This window comes from Notamacropus eugenii, chromosome 2, assembly GCF_028372415.1.
Source record: "Notamacropus eugenii isolate mMacEug1 chromosome 2, mMacEug1.pri_v2, whole genome shotgun sequence".
NCBI lineage: Eukaryota > Metazoa > Chordata > Mammalia > Diprotodontia > Macropodidae > Notamacropus > Notamacropus eugenii.
In genome coordinates, this window is record NC_092873.1 from 444,384,959 (window position 1) to 444,410,628 (window position 25,670).

At 36.8% G+C, this 25,670-nt stretch overlaps 1 protein-coding gene across 2 annotated transcripts in view; it reads right to left on the reverse strand.

The window, feature by feature from the left end:
* CFHR2 (complement factor H related 2) overlaps positions 1–8,984 on the reverse strand; it is a 30,120-nt gene extending 21,136 nt beyond the window's left edge. Inside the window, exon 1 of one of the 2 annotated variants that reach the window (XM_072648320.1) lies at positions 8,686–8,984. In XM_072648320.1, the coding sequence (XP_072504421.1) occupies positions 8,686–8,743 (58 nt within the window). In that variant the 5' untranslated portion in view covers positions 8,744–8,984. The remainder of the gene's footprint in view (positions 1–8,685) is intronic. The other variant, XM_072648321.1, reaches the window with a different exon arrangement.
* Positions 8,985–25,670: the final 16,686 nt, after the last annotated feature.

The following is a 25,670-nucleotide window of genomic DNA, read 5'->3' on the forward strand; positions in this document are numbered from 1 at the left end:
ATTGCTACTGCCACTACCACTGCCACTGCTACCACCACAGTCACTAACAAGCTGTTCCAAACTGAACTCATGTTCTCCACAAATTCTTGCCCTCCAGAATTCAGGAATAGTAGCAGGTCTACTCTCAAGGGGCTTCAGAGACACCTTAATTAGATCCCAGGCCTTGAGGCACCAAAGATACTAAGAGGTTGAGAATTGAGTAATTGCTTTAGCATCAAGATGTTTTCTGAGTCATATTCAGACCTCAGTCCTTTCAGATGAGGCCATCAGCCTGGATTATCCCCTGGGATTAAGTTATTAGCACCATTCTACCTTCTCTCTCTCCCTGTTTCCTCCCCACTCCCCAGAATTTGAAGTAAGTCGCTCTGACACTGCCCTAGATGTAACTTTGATGTTCTTCCATCATAGGCCCCTAGAGGGTGAGGGCTCTGATCAAATGATTCCCAAAGTAAGCTCTGGAAGACAAATTTCCATCTCCTGAGTCCTTCATCCCTGCATTACAAGGAAGGTATTACAAGGAATCTGCTGATGCTTATACTGTCTTCCTTATTATCCACCTCAGTCCTACACCTGCACATATCATCTTTAGTCCTAATATTTCTTCATACTCCCTGAGGCCCTGGCTCTATGACTAACAAACTCTCTTTGAATCTCTGCACTTCACACTCTATCTTCTTGTGCTAAGGGAAGAGGGTGATTGATAGTGTTAGAAGATTCAGAAAGGTCAAGAAGAATGAGGTTTTTTAAAGGTCATCAGATTTGCTAATTAAGGCTAAGAAACAGAATGGTGGACCAGTGGAATAGGTTAGGCACTCAAGACACAGTAGTCAATGAATATAGCAATCTACTGTTTGATAAACCCGAGGACCCCAGTTTCAGGAATAAGAACTCAATGTCTGACAAAAATTCCTCGGAAAACTGAATAACAGTGTGGTGGAAACTGGGCATAGACCAATGCCTGAGACCATATACAGGGGCAAAATCCAAATGAATATATGATCTAGGTACAAAGATTAATACTAAACAAATTAGTGAACCAATTAATAGTGTATTTGTCAGATTTATGGAGAATGGAGAATTTTTGACTAAACAAGAGAAAGAAAACATGAAGTGCAAAATGGATAATTTTGACTACATTAAATTGAAAAGTTCTTGCCCAAACAAACCCAATGCAACCAAGATTGGGAGGGAAGCAGAAAAGTGGGAAAGAATTTTTGGAACTAGTGTCTGTGATAAAGGTCTCATTTCTCAAATATATAGAGAACTTAGTTAAATGTACAAAAATACAAGTCATTTCCCAATTGATAAATGGTCAAAAGATATGAACAGGCAATTTTCAGAGGAAGAAATTAAAACTATCTATAGTCATATGAAAAAATGCTCTAAATCACTACTTGTTAGAAAGATGCAAAGCAAAACATCTCTGAGGTACCACATCACACCTATACGATGGGCTAATATGACAAAACAGGAAAATGATAAATGTTGGAGAAGATATGGGAGAGTTGAAACAGTAATTCATTATTGGTGGAAATGTGAACTGATCCAAACATTCTGAACAGCAATTTAGAACTATGCCCAAAGGGCTACAAAAATGTTCATACCCTTTGACCCAAAAACATGACTTCTAGAATTGTATCCCAAAGAGATAATAATGGGAAAGGTTCCCACATGTACAAAAATATTTATAGCGGGTCTTTTTGTGTTGGGCAAAAATTGGAAATCAAGGGATGCCCATCAATTGGGGAATGACTGAACAAGTTGTGGCATATGAATGTAATAGAATATTATTGTGCTATAAGAAATGAACAGAAAGACTTCAGAGAGTCCTGGAAAGACTTATATGAGCTAATGCTTAGTGAAAGGAGCAGAACCAGGAGAATTTTGGACACAGAAACAGGAATTTGTGAAGAATTTATCTGGTAGACTTAGTCCTTCATAGCAATGCAAGGACCTAAAAATTTCCAATGGACTTTTGAGGAAAAATACTTTCTACATCCAGAAAAAGAACTATGGAATTGGATCATAGAATGAAGTAGACCTTTCTCTTCTGTGTTACGTTTTGTTTTGTTTTATGGTTTCTCCCATTCATTTTATTTTTTTATTTTAAAAATTTTTTTATTTAACTTTTAGCATTCATTTTCACAAAATTTTGGGTTCCAAATTTTCTCCCCATCTGTCCCCTCCCCCACCCCAAAGCACCAAGCATTCTGATTGCCCCTATCACCAATCTGCCCTCTCTTCTATCATCCCTCCCTTCCCTTGTTCCCATCTTTTCTTTTGTCCTGTAGGGCCAGATAACTTTCTATACCCCTTTCCCTGTATTTCTTATTTCCTAGTAGCAAGAACAGTACTCGACAGTTGTCCCTATAACTTTGAGTTCCAACTTCTCTTCCTCCCTCACTCCCAACCCATTCCCTTTGGGAAGGCAAGCAATTCAACATAGGCCATATCTGTGTAGTTTTGGAAATGGCTTCAATAATAGTCGTGTTGTGTAAGACTAAAGATATTTCCCTCCATCCTATCCTGCCCCTGTTTCTTCTATTCTCTATTTTCACCCTGTTCCTCCCCAAGAGTGTTGACTTCTAATTGCTGCCTCCTCCCATTGCCCTCTCTTCCATCATCCCCCCCACCCTGTTTATCCTTTCTGCCCCACTTTCCTGTATTGTAAGATAGTTTTTCATACCAAAATAAGTTTGTATTTTATTCCTTCCTTTAGTCGAATGTGATGACAGTAAGCTTGATGTTTTCACTGAAAAGCCTTTTACTTCCCCCTTTTATGAGAGATAATTTGCCCCATTCCCTTTTTCCCCCTCTCCTCCCAATATATTTCTCTCTCACCCCTTAATTTCATTTTTAAGATATGATCACATCCTATTCAACCCACCCTGTGCTCTCTGTCTCTGTCTCTGTCTCTCTCTCTCTGTAATCCCACCAACTACCTAGATACTGAAAAAAGTTTCAAGAGTTACAGATATTGTCTTTCCATGTAGGAATGCAAGCACTTCAACTTTAGTAAGTCCCTTATGATTTCTTTGCTGTTTACCTTTTCATGTTTCCCTTGATTCTTGTGTTTGAAAGTCAAATTTTCTTTTCATTTCAGGTCTTTTCATCAGGAATTCTTGAAAGTCCTCTATTTCATTGAAAGACCATTTTTTCCCCTGATGAATTATACTCAGTTTTGCTGGGTAGGTGATTCTTGGTTTTAGTCCTAGTTCCTTTGACTTCTGGAATATCCTATTCCACACCCTTTGATCCCTTAATGTAGAAGCTTCTAGATCTTGTGTAATCCTGATTGTATTTCCACAGTCCTTCAATTGCTTCTTCCTAGCTGCTTGCAATATTTTCTTCTTGACCTAGGAACTCTGGAATTTGGCCACAATGTTCCTGGAAGTTTAGGTTTTTGGATGTCTTTCAGGAGGTGATTGGTGGATTCTTTCAATATTTATTTTGCCCCCTGGTTCTCGAATACCAGGGTAGTTTTCCTTGATAATTTTGTGAAAGATGATGTCTAGGCTCTTTTTTTGATCATGGCTTTCAGGTAGTCCCTTAATTTTTAAATTGTCTCTGCTGGATCTATTTTCTAGGCCAGTTGTTTTTCCAATGAGATATTTCACATCATCTTCCATTTTTTCATTTTTTTGGCTTTGTTTTGTGATTTCTTGGTTTCTCCCAAAGTCATTAGCCTCCCTCTGTTCAATTCTAATTTTGAAAGAACTATTTTCTTCAGTGAGCTTTTGAACCTTCTTTTCCATTTGGCTTATTCTGCTTTTTAAGGCATTCTTCTCTCATTGGCTTTTTCAACTTCTTTTGCCAATATAGATGGCCTATTTTTAAAGGTGTTATTTTCTTTACCATTTTTTTGGGTCTCCTTTACCAAGGTGTTGACCCTCTTTTCATGATTGTCTTGTAACTCTCATTTTTCTCTGCAATTTTTCCTCCACCTCTCTCACTTGATTTACAGAATCCATTTTGAGCTCTTCCATGTCCTGAGCCTACTGAATATTTATTTTGGATGTTTGGGATACAGAAGCCTTGACTTTTATGTCTTTCCCTGATGATAAGCATTGTTCTTCCTCATCTGAAAGGAAGGGAGGAGATATCTGTTCACCAAGAAAGTAACTTTCTATAGTCTTTTTTTCCCCTTCTTTGGGCATTTTCCCAACCAGTTACTTGACTTTTGGGTCCTTTGTCAAGAGTAGGGTATACTCTGGGAATCTGTAAGATCTCAGTTCCTCCAAGGTGGCACAATCAAGTGTGTACACTGATCTGGGAGCAGGGAGCGAGTTTTGTGCCCAGAATCTTAGCAGTTTCATTCTCCACAGCCACCTGGCCTCCAGTTTTGCCAAGCCAACACTGGGGGCTGAGATTCAGATAAACTGCATGGTCAAGGTTGTCATTCAGTGTGAGATAAAGATCAGCTCCTCAAATCCCTCAAGAATTAGGTGGGGCAGGGCCTCTACACAGGGCTGAGGTAAGAATCAGTTCCTCAGTGTCCCCAGGGGTTTTACGATGCAACAATGGATGCGGGCTGCTGTAGGGGCTGCTCTGGGAACTGCTGCCACCTATCTGATGTAGCTTCTGTGGCTACTGCCTAAGGCTGGAGCTATGGGAAGGCCCTTCTCTTTTCCCAGGCAGTTGAAATACCCTGTCACTGACCTTTGGTGCCTGTTGTTTGAGGGATATGCAAATTGCTGCTACTGTGACTAGAGATTTTGCCCCCGAGGGATCCTCCTCCCAGAGCTGTGCAGGCCAAGGCTAGGCTGAGCTCTGCTCTACACCTGGTGCAACAGACATTTCCTGCTGGCCTTTCAAGTCACCCTGGGCTGGAAATCTCCTCCACTCTGTTGTTCTCCACTTCTGCAGCTCCAGAATTTGTTAAGAGTTCCTCTCTACTGGTGTTTTATGAGCTGTGTGGGGAGAGCGGTGTTTTATGAGCTGTGTGGGGAAAGCCAGCTTTTGTGTGTCTTTCTACTCTGCCATGTTGGCTCCTGAATACAATTCTTTATACATAATCATCAATTCTGATAATATACACTTTTCCAAACACAGTAACCATGAAGTAACCCATACAATGCAGAATAAAAAATAAAATTGTTAACATGTAAAACATTTTTCTAGTTAGCAATTCCCTAGAATTCTGTGATCTTGTGGACTAACATCTCAATTTTAAAAAATTTGATTTCAAAGAATATTCACTTTTTAATACACATGAAATCTACAGTACCATATATGCTTTCCTCATTTTTGTAGATTTAATGAATCATTGATTTGTTAACAACAAAGTTGAGGAGCTGATGGCTGCAGCCATTCTGGCATGAAGTTTATCTAACACCTTTACTTTCTGACTAAACTGAATCACAGACTTTGAATGCTGGGTCTTAGAGCCCAAAGGACTTGCAACTGTGCTTTGATGACATAACTGTAACACAAAGCTTGAATTTTAAAAGCAAACAATGAAAATATATAACAGAATTACAGGGAATTCTTTAACAAAACCCAGTGAAATGACTAGGAGAATACCAACTGCCCCACAAATACGAACACCTCTCATTTTTTTCCTTTAGTGCAGATAGCCTTGAATGTGCAATTGCTGATGCAAAGTAAAAAATGAGGTTACTAATAAAATCACACACATGTTCACGAATGTTGCAGACTGAGTGTATTTTGGATTTATCTTTCCAGTAAAATATAAGCTCCTTAAGACCAACAACTGTTTTTTTTTCAAGTTAGTATTTTTATCTTCAGTGCTTATTACTGTCTTGCATGTCATAGGTGCTTTAAAATGTTTGTTCAATTGCACTAAACTTAAAGATCTTTGTAGGAAAACTTTACCAACTCTATTTTACAAATGAAGAAAATGAAATTCAGACATCTACAACATATGGCTTTAGAGCTCAAATGAACTTTAGAAATCACGTAGTTCAACCTTCCCATTTTAAAGAAGAAGAAACTGAGTCCTAGAATGGTTAAGGCATGCCCCCAAAGAATCATAATATTGCCAAAGTTAGGACTGAACCCCAGATTTTCTGTTCCCTCTACATTGCTCTTTCCATGATTACACTATAATACTTCCCTGCAACTATTCTAATAAAGGCTACATGTGATGGATGCTAAAGCAACAATTATTTCCATAGGAAAATAAGATTTGATTTTTGGTGTCAGACCAAAACAATGGGAATTATATTTTTGCTTTTCTAGGAGCCATTGTGTGCCACAAAATAGAAATCATTTAAGAATGAGTCAGTTTCATTTTTGATACCTCAGATTGCTTGGCCACTCAGTTGGTAAGCAACAGAGCCAGAACCCAAACTCAGTTCATACAACACAGATTTAGAGAAGGAAAAGATCTTATCTAATTTCAGATATGCCTCTCAAAATTTATAAAGATGTGTCACAGAATTCTGCCCCTTATAGTACAGTTGCTACACATTTTATCACCAACTTAGAGGAGTCTTGTGCAATTCAATACTACATCAAATTCAACCGTCTTATTTTAAAGATAAGGAAACCAAGTCCCCATAGAAGCAAAGAGTCTCAAAATTGCATAGCCAGTAAATAGCAGAGATATTATTCTAACTCATATTCTGAAGATCCAAGTTCAATACTCATTCCATCATATCTTTCTGACTTGCTCCTCATTTCTTCCCTTTCCATTATATACAATGCTTCTGTGAGTGGAGCATGAATACTGGGTAGCCATGAAATATTAAGAAAAGGACTTCGAAATAACAGGAGAGAGGTACTGAAACAGAGTTGGGAAACCAATTTTTGTCCATTTTATCATTTGCTGCAGTGGCCATCAATGAACTAATGAGGGATAAACGTAAGAGAAGAGTACATAGCCTGATGATGGTGAAAAAAGGCTAAGATTTTTTTTTCTAGGGCATTAGGGAAAGACAGTCATGAAGGCTGAGAATAAAGCCACAAGGTTTCCCCATGAATGTAGAATGTGCAGAATTGGATCGTTTTCCTGGATTTTACGACAGTCTTCAAAAGAGTGTTTTTCAGTGTAACAAATCACAGTGAACCCTCACCGATCTGACTCTAGATGCCTGGTCATCTGAATCACCCAGTCTGAAATCAAAGGTAAAATGAGAACACAGAACTGGGGCCAAAGGCAGAATGGGACTGGTAGGAAGGAATTTCTTAAGAGGAGAAGACCTAGGGATGATAAAGTGTGATTTTAAGTAGCAACACAACCTACTACATAGAAAATGTAATGGGCATGGATGAGACCCATGATTAATAGCCTGACTGTATGTAACAGGAGGCAATAGAGAGCAATTGTCTCTACTATTCAGATTTTCACCCATGTGATTGTTCTCAATCCTGAGTAATTTAAGTATTTCAGGTTCTACAGATATACTGTAATATATCTTCGTTCTTCAACGCTGTTCATCAAATTCTCACATGATATCCTTGTTAAAAAAAAAAAAGATGGACAAACAGGGGATGTGGGGTAACTCTATCAGATAAATTCATAAAAGTTTGAATGAATATATATGTATACGTATATGTTTATATATGTATATATACTTACACATACATACATATATACTTATGTATGTGCATGTATCTCAAAGTTCTAGTCTGTGTAAGACAGTATGTTAAGTGCCAGCAATACAGATAACAATATAGTTCTTATTCTCAAGGAGATTATACTCTACTAGGAAAGATAAGACAGGCAAATCAATAAATAAAGCGGAACATGAAATTTGATATTTTCTTATGATAATGGGCTTTAAGGGAAATTTAAGAGACCAAGGGAGGCTTCATGGTAGAGGAATTACTGGTCCTAGATCCAGGCCTTGAAAGAGTATGGTGACTTACATATTGTTATATAAGTTATAGTTGACTTGTTAATTTTGGTAAACTTTATTTTTTGTCTTTTAAAAATCTTTGTCACATGGGATGGTCTGCATGTGGGGGAGGCTTGAGGATATGTATATTTGGAAATAAAAGTGTTATAAAAATAACAGGTATTATCCTTCCCTATTGTGCTTTCATGTGTTTATACAGATGATCTTCATACCTGAAAGTTCATACCTACAGTTCATATTGAAAATAATTTCTTGAAAGAAACCCAATAATGGAATGAAGGTATGAGTTCATAGATTGAATTTTTGCTAACTTGAATTGATACTATTTTTATAGATGTACTATAAGGAAGTTCCACTTACAGTATATTAGAATTATTTTTAAAGAACAAAACAAAACACCAAGACATTGGAAACAAATAAGAAATACATTGATCTCTAGGCATAGATACAATCTAGGCTAGTTATCAATCCAGTAATAATAGCATGAATTTTTTCTCTGACATTTCGTGGAAAAATTCCCAGAAGAGTAAAACAATGGCTCAGCAAAATAAGTTTTTTAAGGAATATTTTAATGAATCAAGGATGGGTACTCTTTCAGAAACTTAGTACTTCAAAAATGACTACTTCAAAAAATATATTTATAAGATTCACCTGAGAATAAAGACTGAAAAGAAACATCTAAATGTGCTATTGAAATAATTAACACTTCAAAATATCCATAGGTGCATGAACTGTATAAGTAGAACCAGAAGATAATTATAATCTATAATTTGCTCTCTCTCTCCCTCAGTTTGTCTCTGTAAAGTATATTAACAAATGTTTTTTAGTTTCCTTAAAGAGAACCAAAATTCTGTCCCCTTACCTTGTGCAGCACAGATAGTCCATGATAGAAGTAAAACAATTTTTACCAGAAATCTCATTTTTTGTACGTGGAAGCAAGACACGTTTAGGACCTAGATATTGCTGATACCATGTAATGCTCTCCTCTGACTGCTCCGAGTGAGATCTTGTTTAAAACAGAAGTTGAAAATATGCTGCCTAAATAATAGCCACTAACTAAATGTCCCACCTACTAGAAACTGGAGCAAAGCTGGGGAAACAAAAAAACAAAAACAAAAATAAACACCCAAGAAATATCACACCACAGAACTCAACAAGTCTTTTCTTCTTTGCCAGGGTATGAACAGAATATTCTATCTCCTCCCACTCGCAGTTAAAGTTGTGACCTCCATTCTGATTTGTCATTAAAAATACAGGCATGTTCTCAGTTGGATTATTTTCAAGTTCCCAGACTACGAAAAGAATTAAAGACGACTTTTTATATGTACCCCACCTACCATTTACTGAAACTAAAGACTGCTTAATTAAACATATTCAGATGGGGGAGGGGATAGTAAGAGGAAGAGAGGGGACGTGAATAGTTTTTTTTAAATCTTTCATTTGCAGCCCTTCAGATTGACCAAAACTTTCACAATCAACTCAGGTAACTTATGTAAACTTTGGAAAGAATGCAATTCTGACCTATCCCGTTACCTCCTTCTTTAGCAATCCATTAATTTTATTCTCCACCCCAGTAACACTATATTTGTTTGCAAAGCAACTGATTCCCACTCAGTCCTTGCAAATTAGTGTAATAATCTAAATCATGACAAATAGAATAATCAAGGCTCCTAAAAATCCTGGACTACAAAAATCTGACAAAACAGATCCTTTTTCTCCATGCAGTATAATTTTATCTGTGTTTTATTCCCCAAGCCAATGTACTGTATTTTTTTTTCAAGTTAGGTGAAGGTACTGGATTGGCTATGTTACTTGAAGGAAAAAAACACACCAGGAAACAAAAAATACCTTATAGGAAAGTAAGCCACATTTGATATTTCAACTATAACTTGATATTTTTAAATAATGTTCTCCAGTGACTCCTATCATAACATGGTATATTCATTCTAATTTATCACTTACCCTTACGAAATTGCCAACTTAGTTTTGCAATTACCTCTAAAGCTAATATCACCGTAACCTTGGCTGCATACTCATGGAAAGCCTTCCTAATCTCTCTCAAGTTTAGTGCTTTCCCTCTATTGATTATTTCTTAATAAACTGCCAAGCATTCAAGATCTACTGCAGAGAGCACAACCGCAGTGGGCTGGTCATATTACACAAATGCCAAGTTGCCTAAAAGACTGTTTTATGGAGAGCCCACACAAGGCAATTGCTCATATGGTGGTCAGAAATGATACAAGGACATACTCAAGGTCTCTCTGAAGAACTTCATAATTGATCGTATGTCATAGGAGACACTGGCACAGGACGACCCAACATCAAAGAAAGTGCTGTGTTCTGTGAGTAAAGCAGGATTGAAGTAGCTCAAAATGTACACAAGATGCACAAATTTAGAGAATCCACCCCAAATGTTCACATCCTCAATATGTGTAGGACCTGTGGTAGAGCACTCTGAGTTTGTACTGGTCTGACCAGACAAGATCCAACACACTGTAAGTTGACTCTAATACAGTGATGTCATTTTGGTCCTCTTTGAGACTGAAGAACAACCAATTATGTCACCTAACAACTCTTTAGTGTTATAAGAAAATAAAGTTTTTATGCTTAATTAGAAGGTAGAATGACAAGTATTCCATAAAAGCTTGATCTCAACTGAATTCTACAGAGTTATGAAAATAAAAGGAGAGATATCTGATATTCCTGGAGAATTTGTTAAGCTGCCTATTTTGAGCATCCTATATTTAGGAATTTTTCCTAAAAAATCCAATGATTAGGGGAAATGTTGATGGAAAAATGAATAATACTTATGAACACATTTAGGATACTGCAACTTTCCTTCTGAACCTTGTACTTGAAATTGTGATGTTTGTGAATCTTTCTGATAGCCATCCTTGCAAGCAAATTCAATAGTACTTCCAGTTTCAATATACCGCTTTTCAGATTTTGTCCAACTCAGCTTTGTATTGTTTTCCTTTATGTTTTCTAAGATTACTATGCATGATTCTGCAATACAGAGGAAAAAGCTAGCAAGTTTTAACATATGAATTGAATATTTTGAATAGTATGATGCATTTTCAGAATAAGTTAAATAATTTAAAAAGTAAACCTGTGATACCTCTAATGACTGCTGATTCATCATTTGTGTTCTTTTTACTCCAGAGTGGCAAATGCCCCAGTGCCATCCAGAACTAAATATTGGAAAATAATTTCCAGTTGGAAAATATTTAACAAAATAAATAAAAAGAAAATAAAACATAAATAATGGTAATTCATTGTTTTCTAAGGAACTCTGCATCAGCAGGGATCCACATAAGGTTTAGGTGCCCCCATTTATAAGTGAGCTTCAAACCACTGAGACTCCCTGCACCAAAATTGTATTCTAAACATATCTAGACATGATGGAGGGTTTGACTACTTTCCATCTTGACATGTCACTTGCCTGGAACCTTCCATTTTGTAAAAGGATTGGCATTTGTATCTCACTGTTGAGCCCGAGTAATATTTCCCTACTAAGAAGTCAGTGACATCTCCATGGGAAATAACTGGAGGTTTTCCACAATTTGCTACTGTTTCTACAAAAGAATGTTTCTACTTTGAAAAAGATAGAAGAAGCATATTGGAGATCAATGAAATGTGTAAGGGACGCTGACCACCACGCCTCTGGGACGCCACACTGACGGACATCAGGTAAACTGAGTCCTGTGCAGTGAAGGGTGAACAAGATGGTGCTGGAAGGGACAGCTCCACCCCTGGTTTGTTTTTGTTACTATAGTTCCAGCTTGTGTTCATTACTATAGTTTCAGGTTTGTTTGTGTGTATTACCATGGTTCACTGGGCTGGCTGGCAGAAACTATATAATCAGAGTGCTTGCTTGAATAAATCGGAGTTGCTTCATGACCTGCTCTCCTGCCTCATTCTTTTACTCGCGAGCTCCACAGGAGGATGAGCAGCCTGCTGGTCAGGCATAAGACTTGCTCCTCTCGGTGTGCTATGCCGATACCATAGCAGAAATGGTTGAAGCATTCCAAGAAAAAGCATCATTGTATTAATGTACTATTACAATTTAGTAATGTACTAAAACGTTCATAAAATATGCATTGTCTTGGAAGAGATTAATTGTAAACAGGTGACTTTTAGAAGGATTAACCCTAGGCACAGTAGATTTCTTAATGATCAAAGATTAAAATGCTTAGTAAGTAGTGATTACTAAGTAAGAAAGTAAAGTAATAATCAATCAGCAAACGTGTGTTAATAATCTTCGGAGTCTGAGGCACTGTGTTCAGTGTAAAAGACAAAGTTAAAATACTTCATGCCTTCACAGAAGTTGCCTTCTATTAAAATAAACTATGTGTATACATATATACATGCACACATACATATACATACACACACACACACACAGACACACACACACACACACACATATATATATTAGTGGTTCAGTCCTTTCAGTCATGTCCCACAGGTTGTGGCCCTATTTGAGATTTTCTTCTCAAAGATGCTCAAATCGTTTGCCAGTTGCTTTTCCTGCTCATTTTATAAATGAGGAAACTGAGATAAACAAGGTTAAGTGACTTACTCAGGGTCACACTCTTAGTAAGTATCTGAGGTTGGATTTGAGCTCAGTTCTTTCTGACTCTAGGCCCGACACTCTTGTACCACCCATCTTCATATGTGTATATGTATACATACATGTACACAAATAATACACATATGTGTGTTTAAGTGGGTATACACACACAAAATTTAACATACACATTTAACCAACTTAATTAAAAACAAATGACTTTCACTAGATTAACGAGTTCCAGCAAACTTCTCAGTGGTCAAAGTTTAAACTGTTTTTAATACTAAGACAAAGAAATGGACTAATTTTTATTCAGACAGTCATGTGGTGTAGTAGATAGAGTGCCAGGCTTGAAGTCAGGAACACTCATCTTCTTCTGTTGACATCTGACTACAAATACTTACTAGCTGTGAGACCCTGAGCAAGTCACTTAATCCTGTTTGTCCCAATTTCCTCATCTCTAAAATAAGCTGGAGGGAGAAATGGCAAACTACATCAATATCTTTGCCAAGAAACCCCATAAGAGGTCACAAAGTGTCTGACACAACTGTAAATGAATAATGAACAACAAATTTTAATCAATCAGCAAGCATTTTAAAACTACCAACTGTATCCCAGGCATAGTTCTGCATACTAAGGAACGAAAGACCAGGGTGACCCTGGTCCTGTCCTTAAGGAGCTTAGATTCTATTTAGGGAGAACATATGTGCATGCACAAATATTTATAAGATATATGCACCAGGTACTAGGTAATTTGTGGGGAACTGATATGAGCAATGGTGGGGAGGAATAGAAAAGGCTTCAGGTAGACCATGACAATTTCTATTTCTTTGCATTAAAAAGAATTCTGATATTGTCAGTAACATCTTACATCAGCCTATTCTTAAGCTCTTTAAATTTAATTTTGAGATCTCAAATTATTTTTCTATAATAAAAAGATACTTACAGAAGGGTTTATTTGATCAGATGAAGACAATAGGTACATCATCATGTTAATATTCAGTAATATACGGAAAAATTATTCTTCTTTGTTTTGGTTGTTAATGAAAGAAATTGGACATAGGGAATATGGAAAGTTATTTTCATCTCCAGTGAGCTTATATTTATGAATGGATACTCTCATCCAGAAGGGCAGCTAGGTGGAACAGTGGAAAAAGTGCAAACCTTGAATTAGGAAAGTCACCTTCTTGAGTTCAAATCTGGCCTCAGATACTTATTAGCTGTATGACCCTGGCCAAGTCACTTAACCCTGTTTGCCTTGATTCCTCATCTGTAAAATTTTGCACCTTTTTTTCTGTGGTGATAAACTAACATGCACACAACACATACACACACACACACACACACACAAACTAGTTTTATTCACTCAGTGCAATAAGAGACAGCCTATGAGAATCCAAATTATAATGAGGGAGGTGAAAGGTTTAGAGGTCACATAGCAGAATTTGGTACATGATACCTTCCCTAATTTCCACAGTTATTAGGATCCATTCCCTTTGGAAATACATTGCTTTATTATATATACATATTCACATGTGTATGCACCTGTGTGTTATATATACATATATAAACACATGTGTGTATGTATAAAGAGGTCAAGTGACTTTTACGAAGTCACAAAGATAGAAACAAATCCAGTACTAGAACCCATGTCTCTCAAATCCTAGTTTATTTTTCTCCTAACTTTCTGGAACACATTCATTGATTATTCAAAGCAAGATTCATTTCTGGGTGCAAACAATTTCTCTAATTTTAAATTTATTTGTGTCATTTTTTAAATAATAGCAATAAATTTGAAGAGCCCTTAAAAAAACCAATCCTTCATTCTTTGAAGATTGAAAATGTGTTGCTTCTTAAACTTTTCTTACACCCTGGTTCAAGTTGCCACTTACCATTCTTACAAATTATTTCATTAGCGATTTTAGGTTCAAAATTATTCTCAAACTGATAACAAATAGCCATACTATTTCTAAATCTTCTGTTCTTTACCAAGCAGATAAAATACCTATTCTAAAGTTTTTGGGGTTAATTCACAATCCTGCAGCTGATTTTTCTCTTAAAACAATACAGAACGACATAAAAACCAAAATGCAAAGATGTTGTATGAGCTCTAGAACCTTTTCAACAATCTTTTTGAAAATTATACACAAATATTTTTGAAAGCATTTTCCCCAAGTGACCAAGCATACTTGTGTTTCTCTCAGTCATGGGAATGGATAGCAATTCCTCCCAATACGATTCTGTTTTTCCTTGTCTATAATAGAGGATAATTATCTCCAGTGATTTTGAGGTAGTGAAAGAGAATGCTTATTTTCACCTACCTATTCATTGGGGATAAACAGTTTGATTTCTCTTACACTCCACTTTGAAATCCATTTTGGACTGGTGCGTATCCTGACATACACTGAATTTCAATGGAATCTCCTATTGCCAGATACATGCTTCCATTAGGCCTTCCTTTTAGTGTCAGTTTATTTCTGTCTGCCATTTCTTCTAATGAAGAAAACGTTGGTCTGAAAAGAGAGGTTTATTTTCAGAGTATGGATATTATATCATTAGAGTTTTCAAGTCTGCACATTCAGGTTACCAACTATGTTAAATAACTTTCTAGTTCAAAATAATTCTGATAAGGCAAATTGTCCTAGAAGCTCAAAAGGGCTACTGCTAGTAATGTTCTGTTTCTTAAAATCTGTGATCAATAAACTTTCTTTACCCCCTTTTTAAAGCATATTTCTCCCTTTATCTTTCTTACCCTTTTCCTTCACAACACAATTAAAGTGGAAATAGACTCTTAAAAAATTTCCCCTTCTTAATGTTTAATTAAAGTTTATTCCACTTACTTAGACACCTCCGTGAATGTGTCTTTGTTCCATTTTCACAAACAGATTTCTTGTGTCATTGGAAGACAGAACATTTGGCACCTATATTCTACAAAAGATCCTGGTGAATATTGGTTTTTATATAGAGCTATTGTATCTCCATTTTTAATAGTCAGTGGAGGTCCACACTTTTTGCTTTCTTCTATGAAAAAAATATCAGGGATCAGTATGGATGAGGCTACATGGGCCATGTTAGTTCTTTCAGTGGGCAGAAGTTCAGCCTGAGTTGCTGGTACCTTTGGGCAAGGAGTTTCATCTCTCAGCTGACTATGTGTCCCTATGGGTATACTATCTGTACTTCTTTATCTTGGACTCACTGTTTCAGTTCTATACTTTGTATCCTCATATAGGTTATGAAACCCTGGAAGCAAGGGGGTGTATCTTCTATTTAGCACTATAAGAAAACAAACTTCAAATACAGTATGATTTCAATACAGTGATAAAGACATATTTGACTGAAAGATCTCCACTAATTTGAAACAACCTCTGAAGTTTCATTAGAACTACTTCTTTGTGTTTGAGAACAAATGCTGTGGAATTGCCTCATGTAGGACACACAAAGTATGTATGCTTTCAGGAAGTAAAAGAGGGAGAGTGAGGAAATGTCTGGATCCAGGAACACTGGTTAAAAGAGAGAAAACCTAGAAGAACTGGAATTTCCCAAGGCATTTTAACCCAGAAATGGCATGATCAGATTAGTCCTAATATTAGCAAGATTTCTTGGGTAACAGTGTAAGGGTTGGATTGCAGTGAGGGAGAGAATAGAGGTGGCAACACCAAAGAGGAGGTTTTTCTAATGGTTAATAGGAGAACCCTAGAACCTCACATGTACTTCAAATGCAGTCTTTAGGGAGCTATTCCACAGCTCTTGTTTGTCTAACTTGTAGGAGTGACTTCAGTGGTAGAAAATGTGGATATTGTGACAAAGCAGAAATTTCATTTACCATCTTTATACCCTACATAACTCAGGTAGGTGGCACCAAGGATAGAGGGCAATGAATCTTAACCTGCAGTCCAGAATCCATAGATACACATATTTCAGGTGATTTCTGAACATGAATAGGGAAGTATTACATTTGTAATTTTCCACTATCTTCTAACTGAAATTTATCATTTCCTTCAGTTATGAATGTGGGGAGCAAACCATTATTCCAAGAGTAGGTCCAGACTGCCAAATAAGTCCATGACACACAAAAGAAGGTTAAAAATTTCTGGCGTAGGGTGACAGTAGTGAGAATAGAGAGGAACAGATTGTTTAACAGGTAATATAGTGGTAGAAATCTGGAGATGTGCTAGAGGGAGCTCATATCTGCTAATGCGAGCTAATTTGTTAAATTTTCAGTATAAACAGTTGTACCTCGGAAACTGGCAAACAGTACAAATAAGAGCTGGATTTAATATTTTGTTGAATATCTACAGAAAAAGTGATAAAAATACTAGTAATGTAGATGAAATTTAAAAGTGAATTATGTTTCTTTTTTTAAAGGAGAGACAAGTGTTACCAATTTGGTAGCACAGCACTCGGTAGAATCGACACCATGTAATAATAAATATGGGAGGCAGTTAGGTGGCACGGTGTTTTGAATGTTGCGCCAAAAGTCAGGAAGATCTAACTGTGTTAGAGTTGGTTGATGATTGTTAAGGAAATTTTAAAAACTCTAGCTTTTCCAAAATTAGATAGTTTTGATATTTTTCATTAAAATTCAGTAGAAAATATACATAACAGGGAATAACATGCACAGTAAGAGCACCTGACCTGAAATCAGGAAAACGAAAGTCTATCCTCACACACTTACTAGTTGTGTGTTCCTGGGCAAACCATGCAATCTCTGCTTCTTTTCTGTAAAATAGAGATGATAATAGCACCTACTTTCCCATGTTATTGTGATGATCAAATGAAATAATGTTGTAAAGTGCTTTGCAAAACTTCATAGGACTATTTAAGTGCTAGGCGTCATCATTATCATCACCATTATCATCACCACCCCTAAAAAGATCCAAGAAATAAGAATACTGAGGAAGCTCAGACATGAAGCACATATGGTGCATACATTTCTATAGTGACCTGGCAGAGGGCTGCAGAATGCCAGTCAAGCTATCTATTCGCAAAATGAAGCAACATCTCTAAAACTGCTAATACCTTCTTGGGTATGCCTTCCTAAAAGAGCAAAAATAAACATCTTCCTTCAAGAAAGACCAGTATTTTCCCTTCCTTCTTCCCACTCCACCCCTTTTTTATCTTATCTAATTTGGCCTCAGAGTTGATCTCATTTTATATTTTGTTCAGTTTTGTCTCTTTTCACAAAATTATTTTATAAAATAGGACTTTATACTACCCAAAGTAATGCAGTTCAGTAGCTTACCTTGGGCTATACAGATAATGCAGAGGTTTGGAAGGAAAAAGAAAGTCAGCCACTCCATTTTAGGGCTTCTTAAGAATCTTTAATACCTCATGTATACTTTGTAATTTTGACTCTGCTGTCATCAGTTCTTATCCAAATTTGTTTTTATACTTGAAAGGACAGGGAACAAGCCTACTGCTGATGTAAGAAAAGGGAGGGAGGAGGATAGAGATGTAGCACTCCTATCATCTCCCTGTCAATGTCCAACTTAAGAAAGAAAATACTTGAGTATTTTTCCCTTTGTCTTCTTCCTGAAGTGCAGTAATTTTCTCCAATTACCACATGATCTCTGGGTTGTTGACAATCCTGCTTTTTGAAAGGGAAATGATTTGGGCCAACATGTTAAAAAGTTCATATTTAAACTACTGCATAATTTAGGTTTGGGTGAAGATGAAGAAACCGTGTGTCACAGTGGATGGAGAGCTGGTCTTGGAGTCAGAAAAACTGGGTTTAAGATGGACCTCTGACACATACTTCCTGTATGAAACTGGACAAATCACTTAACTTCTCAGAGCTCAAGTCAAGTTTCAAAATAAATTTGAGAACAGTTGCTGCTCTGCACAGATAGATACTAATATTTGCTCTCTGCTAAGCTCTTTACAATTATTATTTATTTGATCCTTAAAACAACCCTGCAAGGGAGGTGATTATTATCATCCTCATTTTTACAGATGAGAGAACTGAAGCAAACAGAAGTTAAACGAGTTGCTCAGAATGATGCCACTAACAAATATCTGAAGCTAGATTTAAACTCTACTCTCCCCTGATTCAAAGTCCAGCACTCCCTGCACTGAGCCATTGTTGAAAACACAAGTCTGATGAAGGGTAGGGATGAGGAAATGAATTCATTAAACACATCGGAATTTTTTCAATCACTTAGCTGGAAGTTGTTTTTGCCTAAATCTAAACCTGCCCTGTGATAAGATACATAAATAAGTTATTCATGAAATTTTGGTTCTCCTTCTGTGGCTTTTGCATTTTGGGGGCTGGGCGTTTTGAGTTATGCATATCAAATCAGATTTGCCTCTGCAGTGGTTAAAAACAGAGCAAAGGAAATTAGAAAGCAAAGGTCTGCTGGCGGGTACAGATGATTATGGGAGGTTAAAACAGCATAGAACAGTGGGAAAGGTTGTTTCTGATAAATTGTAAATAAAAGTAGAATGGAGTCTATGTGTCTTGTTAATCATATTAGAATTATGTGGCCCAATCTCCTTTTCAAAGTCTTCTGCTAGAATGGATGTTAAATCAGTGGTACAGACAAAACCATCTTTAGGAGCTGGCAAACCAGGAATATCTCTCCAGGTCTCATCCTCTGCTTCAATTAGGGCCTTAGGGCTTAAAGGAGAGTTGAATATGTGACTCTAACAGCAGTAGGTGCTAGGAAAAAAACACACCTAAAGCTCCAATATATTTAATTAGGCAGAAAATGCCTCGATCATCAAGGCAAGGCAAGTAGAAGGGGCTTTTCCTCTTCTATGACCCTCCTTCAGTGTATATGTTATCATTAGTGCAAGTTCCTTGAGAGAAGGGGCCTTCTCATATATGTACTCAAATTACCAGCACCTACTACAATGCCTAGCAAATAGGATGTGTCTAATAAACACTTGTAAATCAATTGAGTCCTCTATCCTTCCAAGCTATTTAGCTGTAAAAATGCTACATGTACTTGTAGTAGTTGATGTAGGGGGCACAGAGTATGAGCCCTGAACTCCTAGTGATGGCCCTAGAAATACTTCAGCTAAATAAAAACATCCTAAGATGACTCTACTATCTCTGACTGGTACAAGAAATTTGGGAGTATCCTGTTGGGTTCAACTCGTTAGCATTCCTGGATTATCAGAACCTTGGCTTTTTCAAAAGCAAGCTAAATGAAGCAATATTGAATTTTAGATAGAGAGATATAAAACATTCCTATGAAAAATATGCCCTCCTGTTTTCTTCTCTAAATTTTGTTTTTAAGCAACTGAACTATTGGTAGGAGTACTCCTATGAATGAGACCAGAGAGCCACATAAGTACCGTGGAGATATTTAGTATGCTGATACAATATCAAATACACACACACACACACACACTATTGCATATATCTGTATAATTTTATATATGTATGCATATACGTACACACATATATGTATAAATATATACACATATACACATATATTACCTATTTCAGAAACAATAGTTTATTATAATGATCTAGACCAACAAATTTATACTAAATTTTAAAATCAGTTTTTTAACTTTCTGAGATTTAAATACTGGTTGTGACTTTTATCTGTATGAGGAAAATGTTAAAGTCACAGAAGAGCAAAATTGGTTAGTAAAAGGCAACCCCTGGCACACGCTCCCTATTTCTATTTGTAAGCATGAATACCACCCAAGCACCCTTTAATTTGGTGAGGGCTAATAAAGGGAGATCTGTTTAGTTTGCTGTTTAGTTTGTCCACTTCAGAGTTTTGATGGAGCAATGATCTCATCATGTGAGTAGCCTTTCTGGCATTGATGGAAATCTATCCAGTTTTCTCATCCTTCAGGATTTTTGTCCATGTGCTTCTACAGATGCTCCACAGAGGGTCCATTAAACTTAGTGGGATCTTATCAGGATCTCTCTTAATCTCTCTGAATTGCATGGGTTCTGAAGCAGCACTCCTTTATTCTTGTTATTCCAGCAAATATGTTGCTTGGCTCTCCCACAAACACTATAGATATCAAGAGTCAAACGGAATTTTATAGAAAGTTACTTTGTTGAGTTGTAAATGTTGGTTGTAAATATGAGGTGTTTTTCCCTATGAAATATCTGGGAATATGTGTACGTGTGTACATGTATATATGTGTTCCCATGTGAGTTTCATTTGGATATATTAGGATCTATGTCAGATAAGGAGAAGACAAAGAAGATGAGGAGACATCCTGTGAGAACGATCTGTTATTTTATGAGCAAACATTGAAAAGATATTGCATGAGTGAATCTGAGCTGTTCAGAGTGGTGTTTCCAGAAATGAATGGGGCCTTCTCTCTGATCTTTATATTTTCATGATGATATAAACATACCACAGAAACTCACAAGCTTTGAATGTGACAGGATGAGACTTTACTTGGAAGAATAGCATAAAACAGAGGTAGAACATTAAAAAAATAACAACAAGGTTAATTTAAAACACACCATGAAATGTTATATTGAACATCTCTGGGATAATTGATTGTCCTTCACTCACTTTGCTCTCAATGGAGGTAATCCTGAGCTAAAAGAAATCTCTGAACACAAAGAAAATTCAGGTTTTTGTCCAGTTCTCAAATAATTTTTTTTTCTAATGGCTATCCATCTAAACTGTATGTTATTTTTCCTCATTTATTTCTTTATATACTATAAATGCCTTTGAAAGATGAAAAGAATACATATTACAACTGATAATAAATGTGCACAACTTTATATTGTTCAAAGTGATCTGGAATATAAAAGACATTTCTGCAGTAAAAATATAAATCATTTTTCACCTTTTCTACCCACAGTGTAGAGCAATGAGATTCCAAAAGCTGAATAATAACTTATGTGCAGAACTGTAACCAGTCAGGGTGGGGGCTTTTTCTCTGGCCCCAACATCTGGAGAAAGATGTGCTTCTTCTCCACCACAGTCCTGGGACCACCAGCCCTGACTGAACTCTGAATGGGAGAATGGAGTTCTTCAACTCAGCGGGATATTTTAAATCAGGGATCAGCAAACTCATCCCATTTGGATAAATATGCGAAAGATGTAAGGAGCATTGGGTGAGAAAAGCAGAAACAGAGGCAGAGAACAGTAGTACTGGAAGACACTTTTAATGGAAGCTGGACAGAGATTTTGAGTGACTGGAAGCTTTTTCTCACTTCTGTGCTTACTGAAAGAATCTATCTGGGAGATGTTGGACTAGGAAGATTATAAACTCCTTGGGGACTGAGTTATATATTTTAGCATTTTCTACTGCACCTAGATAGTGAATGATGAATGTTCAAATAGACAGAAAATGGTATATTGCAGACTCAAATAAATTCCTCTTATTTTCTAATATAGAAGCTGGGTAAATATTCTCTTTGTGCAGTAAAGAAAAGAGGTAGATACATTATTTCTCTGTCCTTGTATGTATTAACTCTCACAGCCAGTTCAGTACCAAATTGGAATGCAGTGCCTGGAAAATATGCATAGTTATGAAATAGGAACAAGGAATATACTTGTGTTTTCATTCATATAGAGAGCTCCTGGGTGAGGAAATGTCCTCTAACAATACAAGTCAGGACCATCTCTGCTTCATACAACCTTAGAGGTGCTTAGTACACTGAGAGGCTAAGTGATCCCCCCAAATCACACAGCCAGTATTTGTCCAATATAGGTCATGTACAAAAGTCTTCCTGGCTTCCAGGCTAGCACTTTATCCACTCTACCTTACCACCTCTCTTGGAAAACCAGAAGTCATGGAATAATGAAATATTTCTTTCAATGCACAGCAAGGCTTAGGAGAAAAGGGACACTGCCCATGGAGAGTAAGAGATAGGTAGATGAAAAATGTTGTGAAGACAGAATTGATAGTACTTGCAAATGGATTAAATGGGGTTAGGATATGAGAGAATAGGAGTTGAAGATGATTCCATGGTTGAGGAATTATATAACTGGAAACATAGTTAATGTTAATGCTGTATTTCATCAAATGTCCATTTAAAAAAATTCAGGATGATACTCATTTTTTTTTTTGAGTAAATTATTCTTCGATGCAACCCCAGTTCTTTTGCTCTTTGAAATATAATGTTCCAAGACCTATGGTCTTTCAGTGTAGAAGCTGCTAGCTCTTATGAAATCTTGACTGTATTTTTGCAGTATTTAAATTTTTTTTAAAGCATTCTTCTCCTCATTGGCTTTTTGAATGTCTTTTGCCCATTGAGTTAGCCTGTTTTTCAAGGTGTTATTTTCTTCAGCATTTTTTGGGGTCTCCTTTAGCAGAGTGTGGACCTGCTTTTCATGCTTTTCTTTCATCTCTCTCATTTCTCTTCCCAGTTTTTCCTCCACCTCTCCAACTTGATTTTCAAAATTGTTTTTGAGCTCTTCCATGGCCTGAGCCCATTGGGTGGGCTGGGATACAGAAGCCTTGACTGCTGTGTCTTTCCCTGATGGTAAGCATTGTTCTTCCTCATCAGAAAGGAAGGGAGGAAACACCTGTTCACCAAGAAAGCAACCTTCTATAGTCTTATTTTTTCCCTTTTCTGGGCATTTTCCCAGCCAGTGACTTGACTTCTGAGTATTCTCTTCACACCCACTTTGCCTCCAGATCTGCCCAGCCAGCACTTGGTGTCTGAGATTCAAATGCTGCTTCCCAGCCTCAGGACTTTTGGCAGGGGCAGGGCTGCTATTCAGTGTGAGATTAAGTTCAGGTGCTCAGGTAGGGGCAGGGCCGCCTCACTGGCTCAGTTCCCTCAGGAGGTTTATGTGGAGACTTTCAATAATGGATCTAAGCTCCTGCCTGCTTGGGGAGCCCTTGTCTGCTGCTGCCTCCCAAGGGGGCCTGAGTTATGCGGGGACCCCACTCCCCTCTCGACAAGCCAAGAAGACCCTCTCACCAACCTTTGGGGCCTGTGGGTGGAGGGACCTGCGTGGTCGCTGGAGATTCTGTCCCTGAAGCCTGCTCGGATCTGCTCCTCTCACTCTGCTCCAGGTCCGGGGCACAACAGACCTTTTGCGAGAGGTTTTCACGGCTCTCTGGAACAGAAATTTCCTCCACTCCATTGTTCTGTGGCTTCTGCTGCTCCAGAATTTGTTGGGAGTTCTTCTTTACAGATATTTTATGGGCTGTGGGTTCAGAGCTAGTGTATGTGTGTCTTTCTACTCTGCCATCTTGGCTCCACCCCCAGTATTTAAATTTTTTTCTTGTTTAAAATATTTTGAGAATAGGGAAGTTGAGAACAGATAATAGATTCATTTGGGAATCTTCAAAGTCTCTCAGTTATTCAGCTAGCATTTATTAAGCATCTATACAATGCTTACACTGTACTAAGTGCTGAAAATACAAAGAAAAGCAAAACAAATAAATAAACAAAATAAAAAACAATTTCCTCCCCCCTCAAAGAGCTTACAATTTAATGGGAGAATCTACATACAAACAATTTTTTTTACATATGAGATATATGCAGGATAATTTGAAAATAAGATCAGAAAAAAAGTATTAATATTAAGGAAGAATAAGAACGACTTCTTCAAGATAATGGGATTTTAACTGAATATATGTGACATCTAGGTAGAGATGTCCAGAGGCAATTGGTTATGAGGAATTTTACTTCAGGAAATAGATGGATGATAGATATGTAGGGTTTCCATTCAAAAAAGAGAGAGAAAACATCCCAGGGGCTAAAAAGAGCTTACCAAGGGAAATAGTTTAGAGAGATAAGATGAGACAGGTCAGCATAAGTTCAAGTAGTCAGATTCAACTAAATTGCATTTGCAGGTGCTGAAAGAGTAAGCAAATATGATTGCTGAGCTACCATCACTGATCTTTCATAGATTGTGGAGAACTGGAAAGGTACCACAGGACTAGTGAAGGGGAAATGTCACATTTTGTTTTAAAGGAAGAGAATGGAGTCCATAAGTTATAGCCAGATACACTTTATCTGTAAACATCCTGGAATAGATTATTCAATGGATGGTTAAAGGAAAGGAAATGATGATCACCAAGAACCAACATGGCTACTTGAAGAAGTGAATATGCCAGACTAGCTTCATCTCCATACCTTTTTAACACAAATATTAGTTTATGGAGATTAGAGCAACATTCTAGATATAAGATCTCAGATTTTAGCAAGTTATTTGACAAAATATTTCATGCTATTCTTCTACAAAAAGAAGTGATCTAAATAGAAGCGTGCAGAAACTGATGAATTCAGAATTTGAAGAATGACCAGTCAAGCTTTCATTAATGGTATGGTGTAAACTTAGAAGGACATTTCCATTGAAGTGATCCAGATGTTTGTGTTTGACCTTGTGTTTTCAACTGTGTGTGTGTGTGTGTGTGTGTGTGTGTGTGTGTGTGTGTATAACATGGATAAAGACATAGCCAAATAATTTTTCAGTTTTGTAGAACACTAAGATGCAGAGTATAGCTAAACATGCTATATGGGTGTCAGGATGCAAAATGATCTTGATAGGGTATAAAATTGGTCTAAATCTAATAAGGTAAAATTGAATAGGTATTATTTTAAAATATTATGCTTGGATTAAAAAAGTCAACTTTGTAAGAACAACATGGGAAAGTCCTGTTTATATCACAGTTGGTCTGAAAGCATCTTGGGAGATGGACTGTGGGGTATAAGTTCATTATTAAACAATAATGTGATTAAGTAGCCAATAAAGCTACTGTTTAGTATACAACATTAGGCATATAATAGGTGCACTATCCTTTGTTCTGTCTAGACCTCATTTGGAGCATTGTGTTTAGTTCTGGGCAACATAATTAAGCTAGAAAGTGTTCGGAGGAAAACAACAGGTTCCTGAAAATTAATACTGTATGAAGATTAAGAATCTAGAATACTTAGGCTGGAGAAGAGAAAATTTAGCAGGTATGATAACTTTCATTAAGTACTTGAAGTATTATTAAATTCAAGAGGGATCAGATTTTTTTCCTGCTCATCTGTAGTGAAAAGAACCAGGAGGAAGAAATGGAAGTTGAGAAGTAGCAAGTTTTAGCTTAATGTCAGGAAAGACTTCCAAACAATTAATGAAAAGAAGGAAATATATTTTATTATTTTAAAAGACCCTGGAGAATATAACAAGAGGAAGAGGAAACATTATTTAAAAAATGGTTAAGCAAACCTTATATAACTTCTGTTGTCCACGTTTGACAAATTCAAGAATGACAAAATCATTTCTGTAACCTCACCCTACAAATGTGCTCTGTTTATTCAGATACACTATACAATAGTAATGTGAAAATTTTTCATTGATATTGAACAATGAATGACAATATAATCCAGTGGCACAATT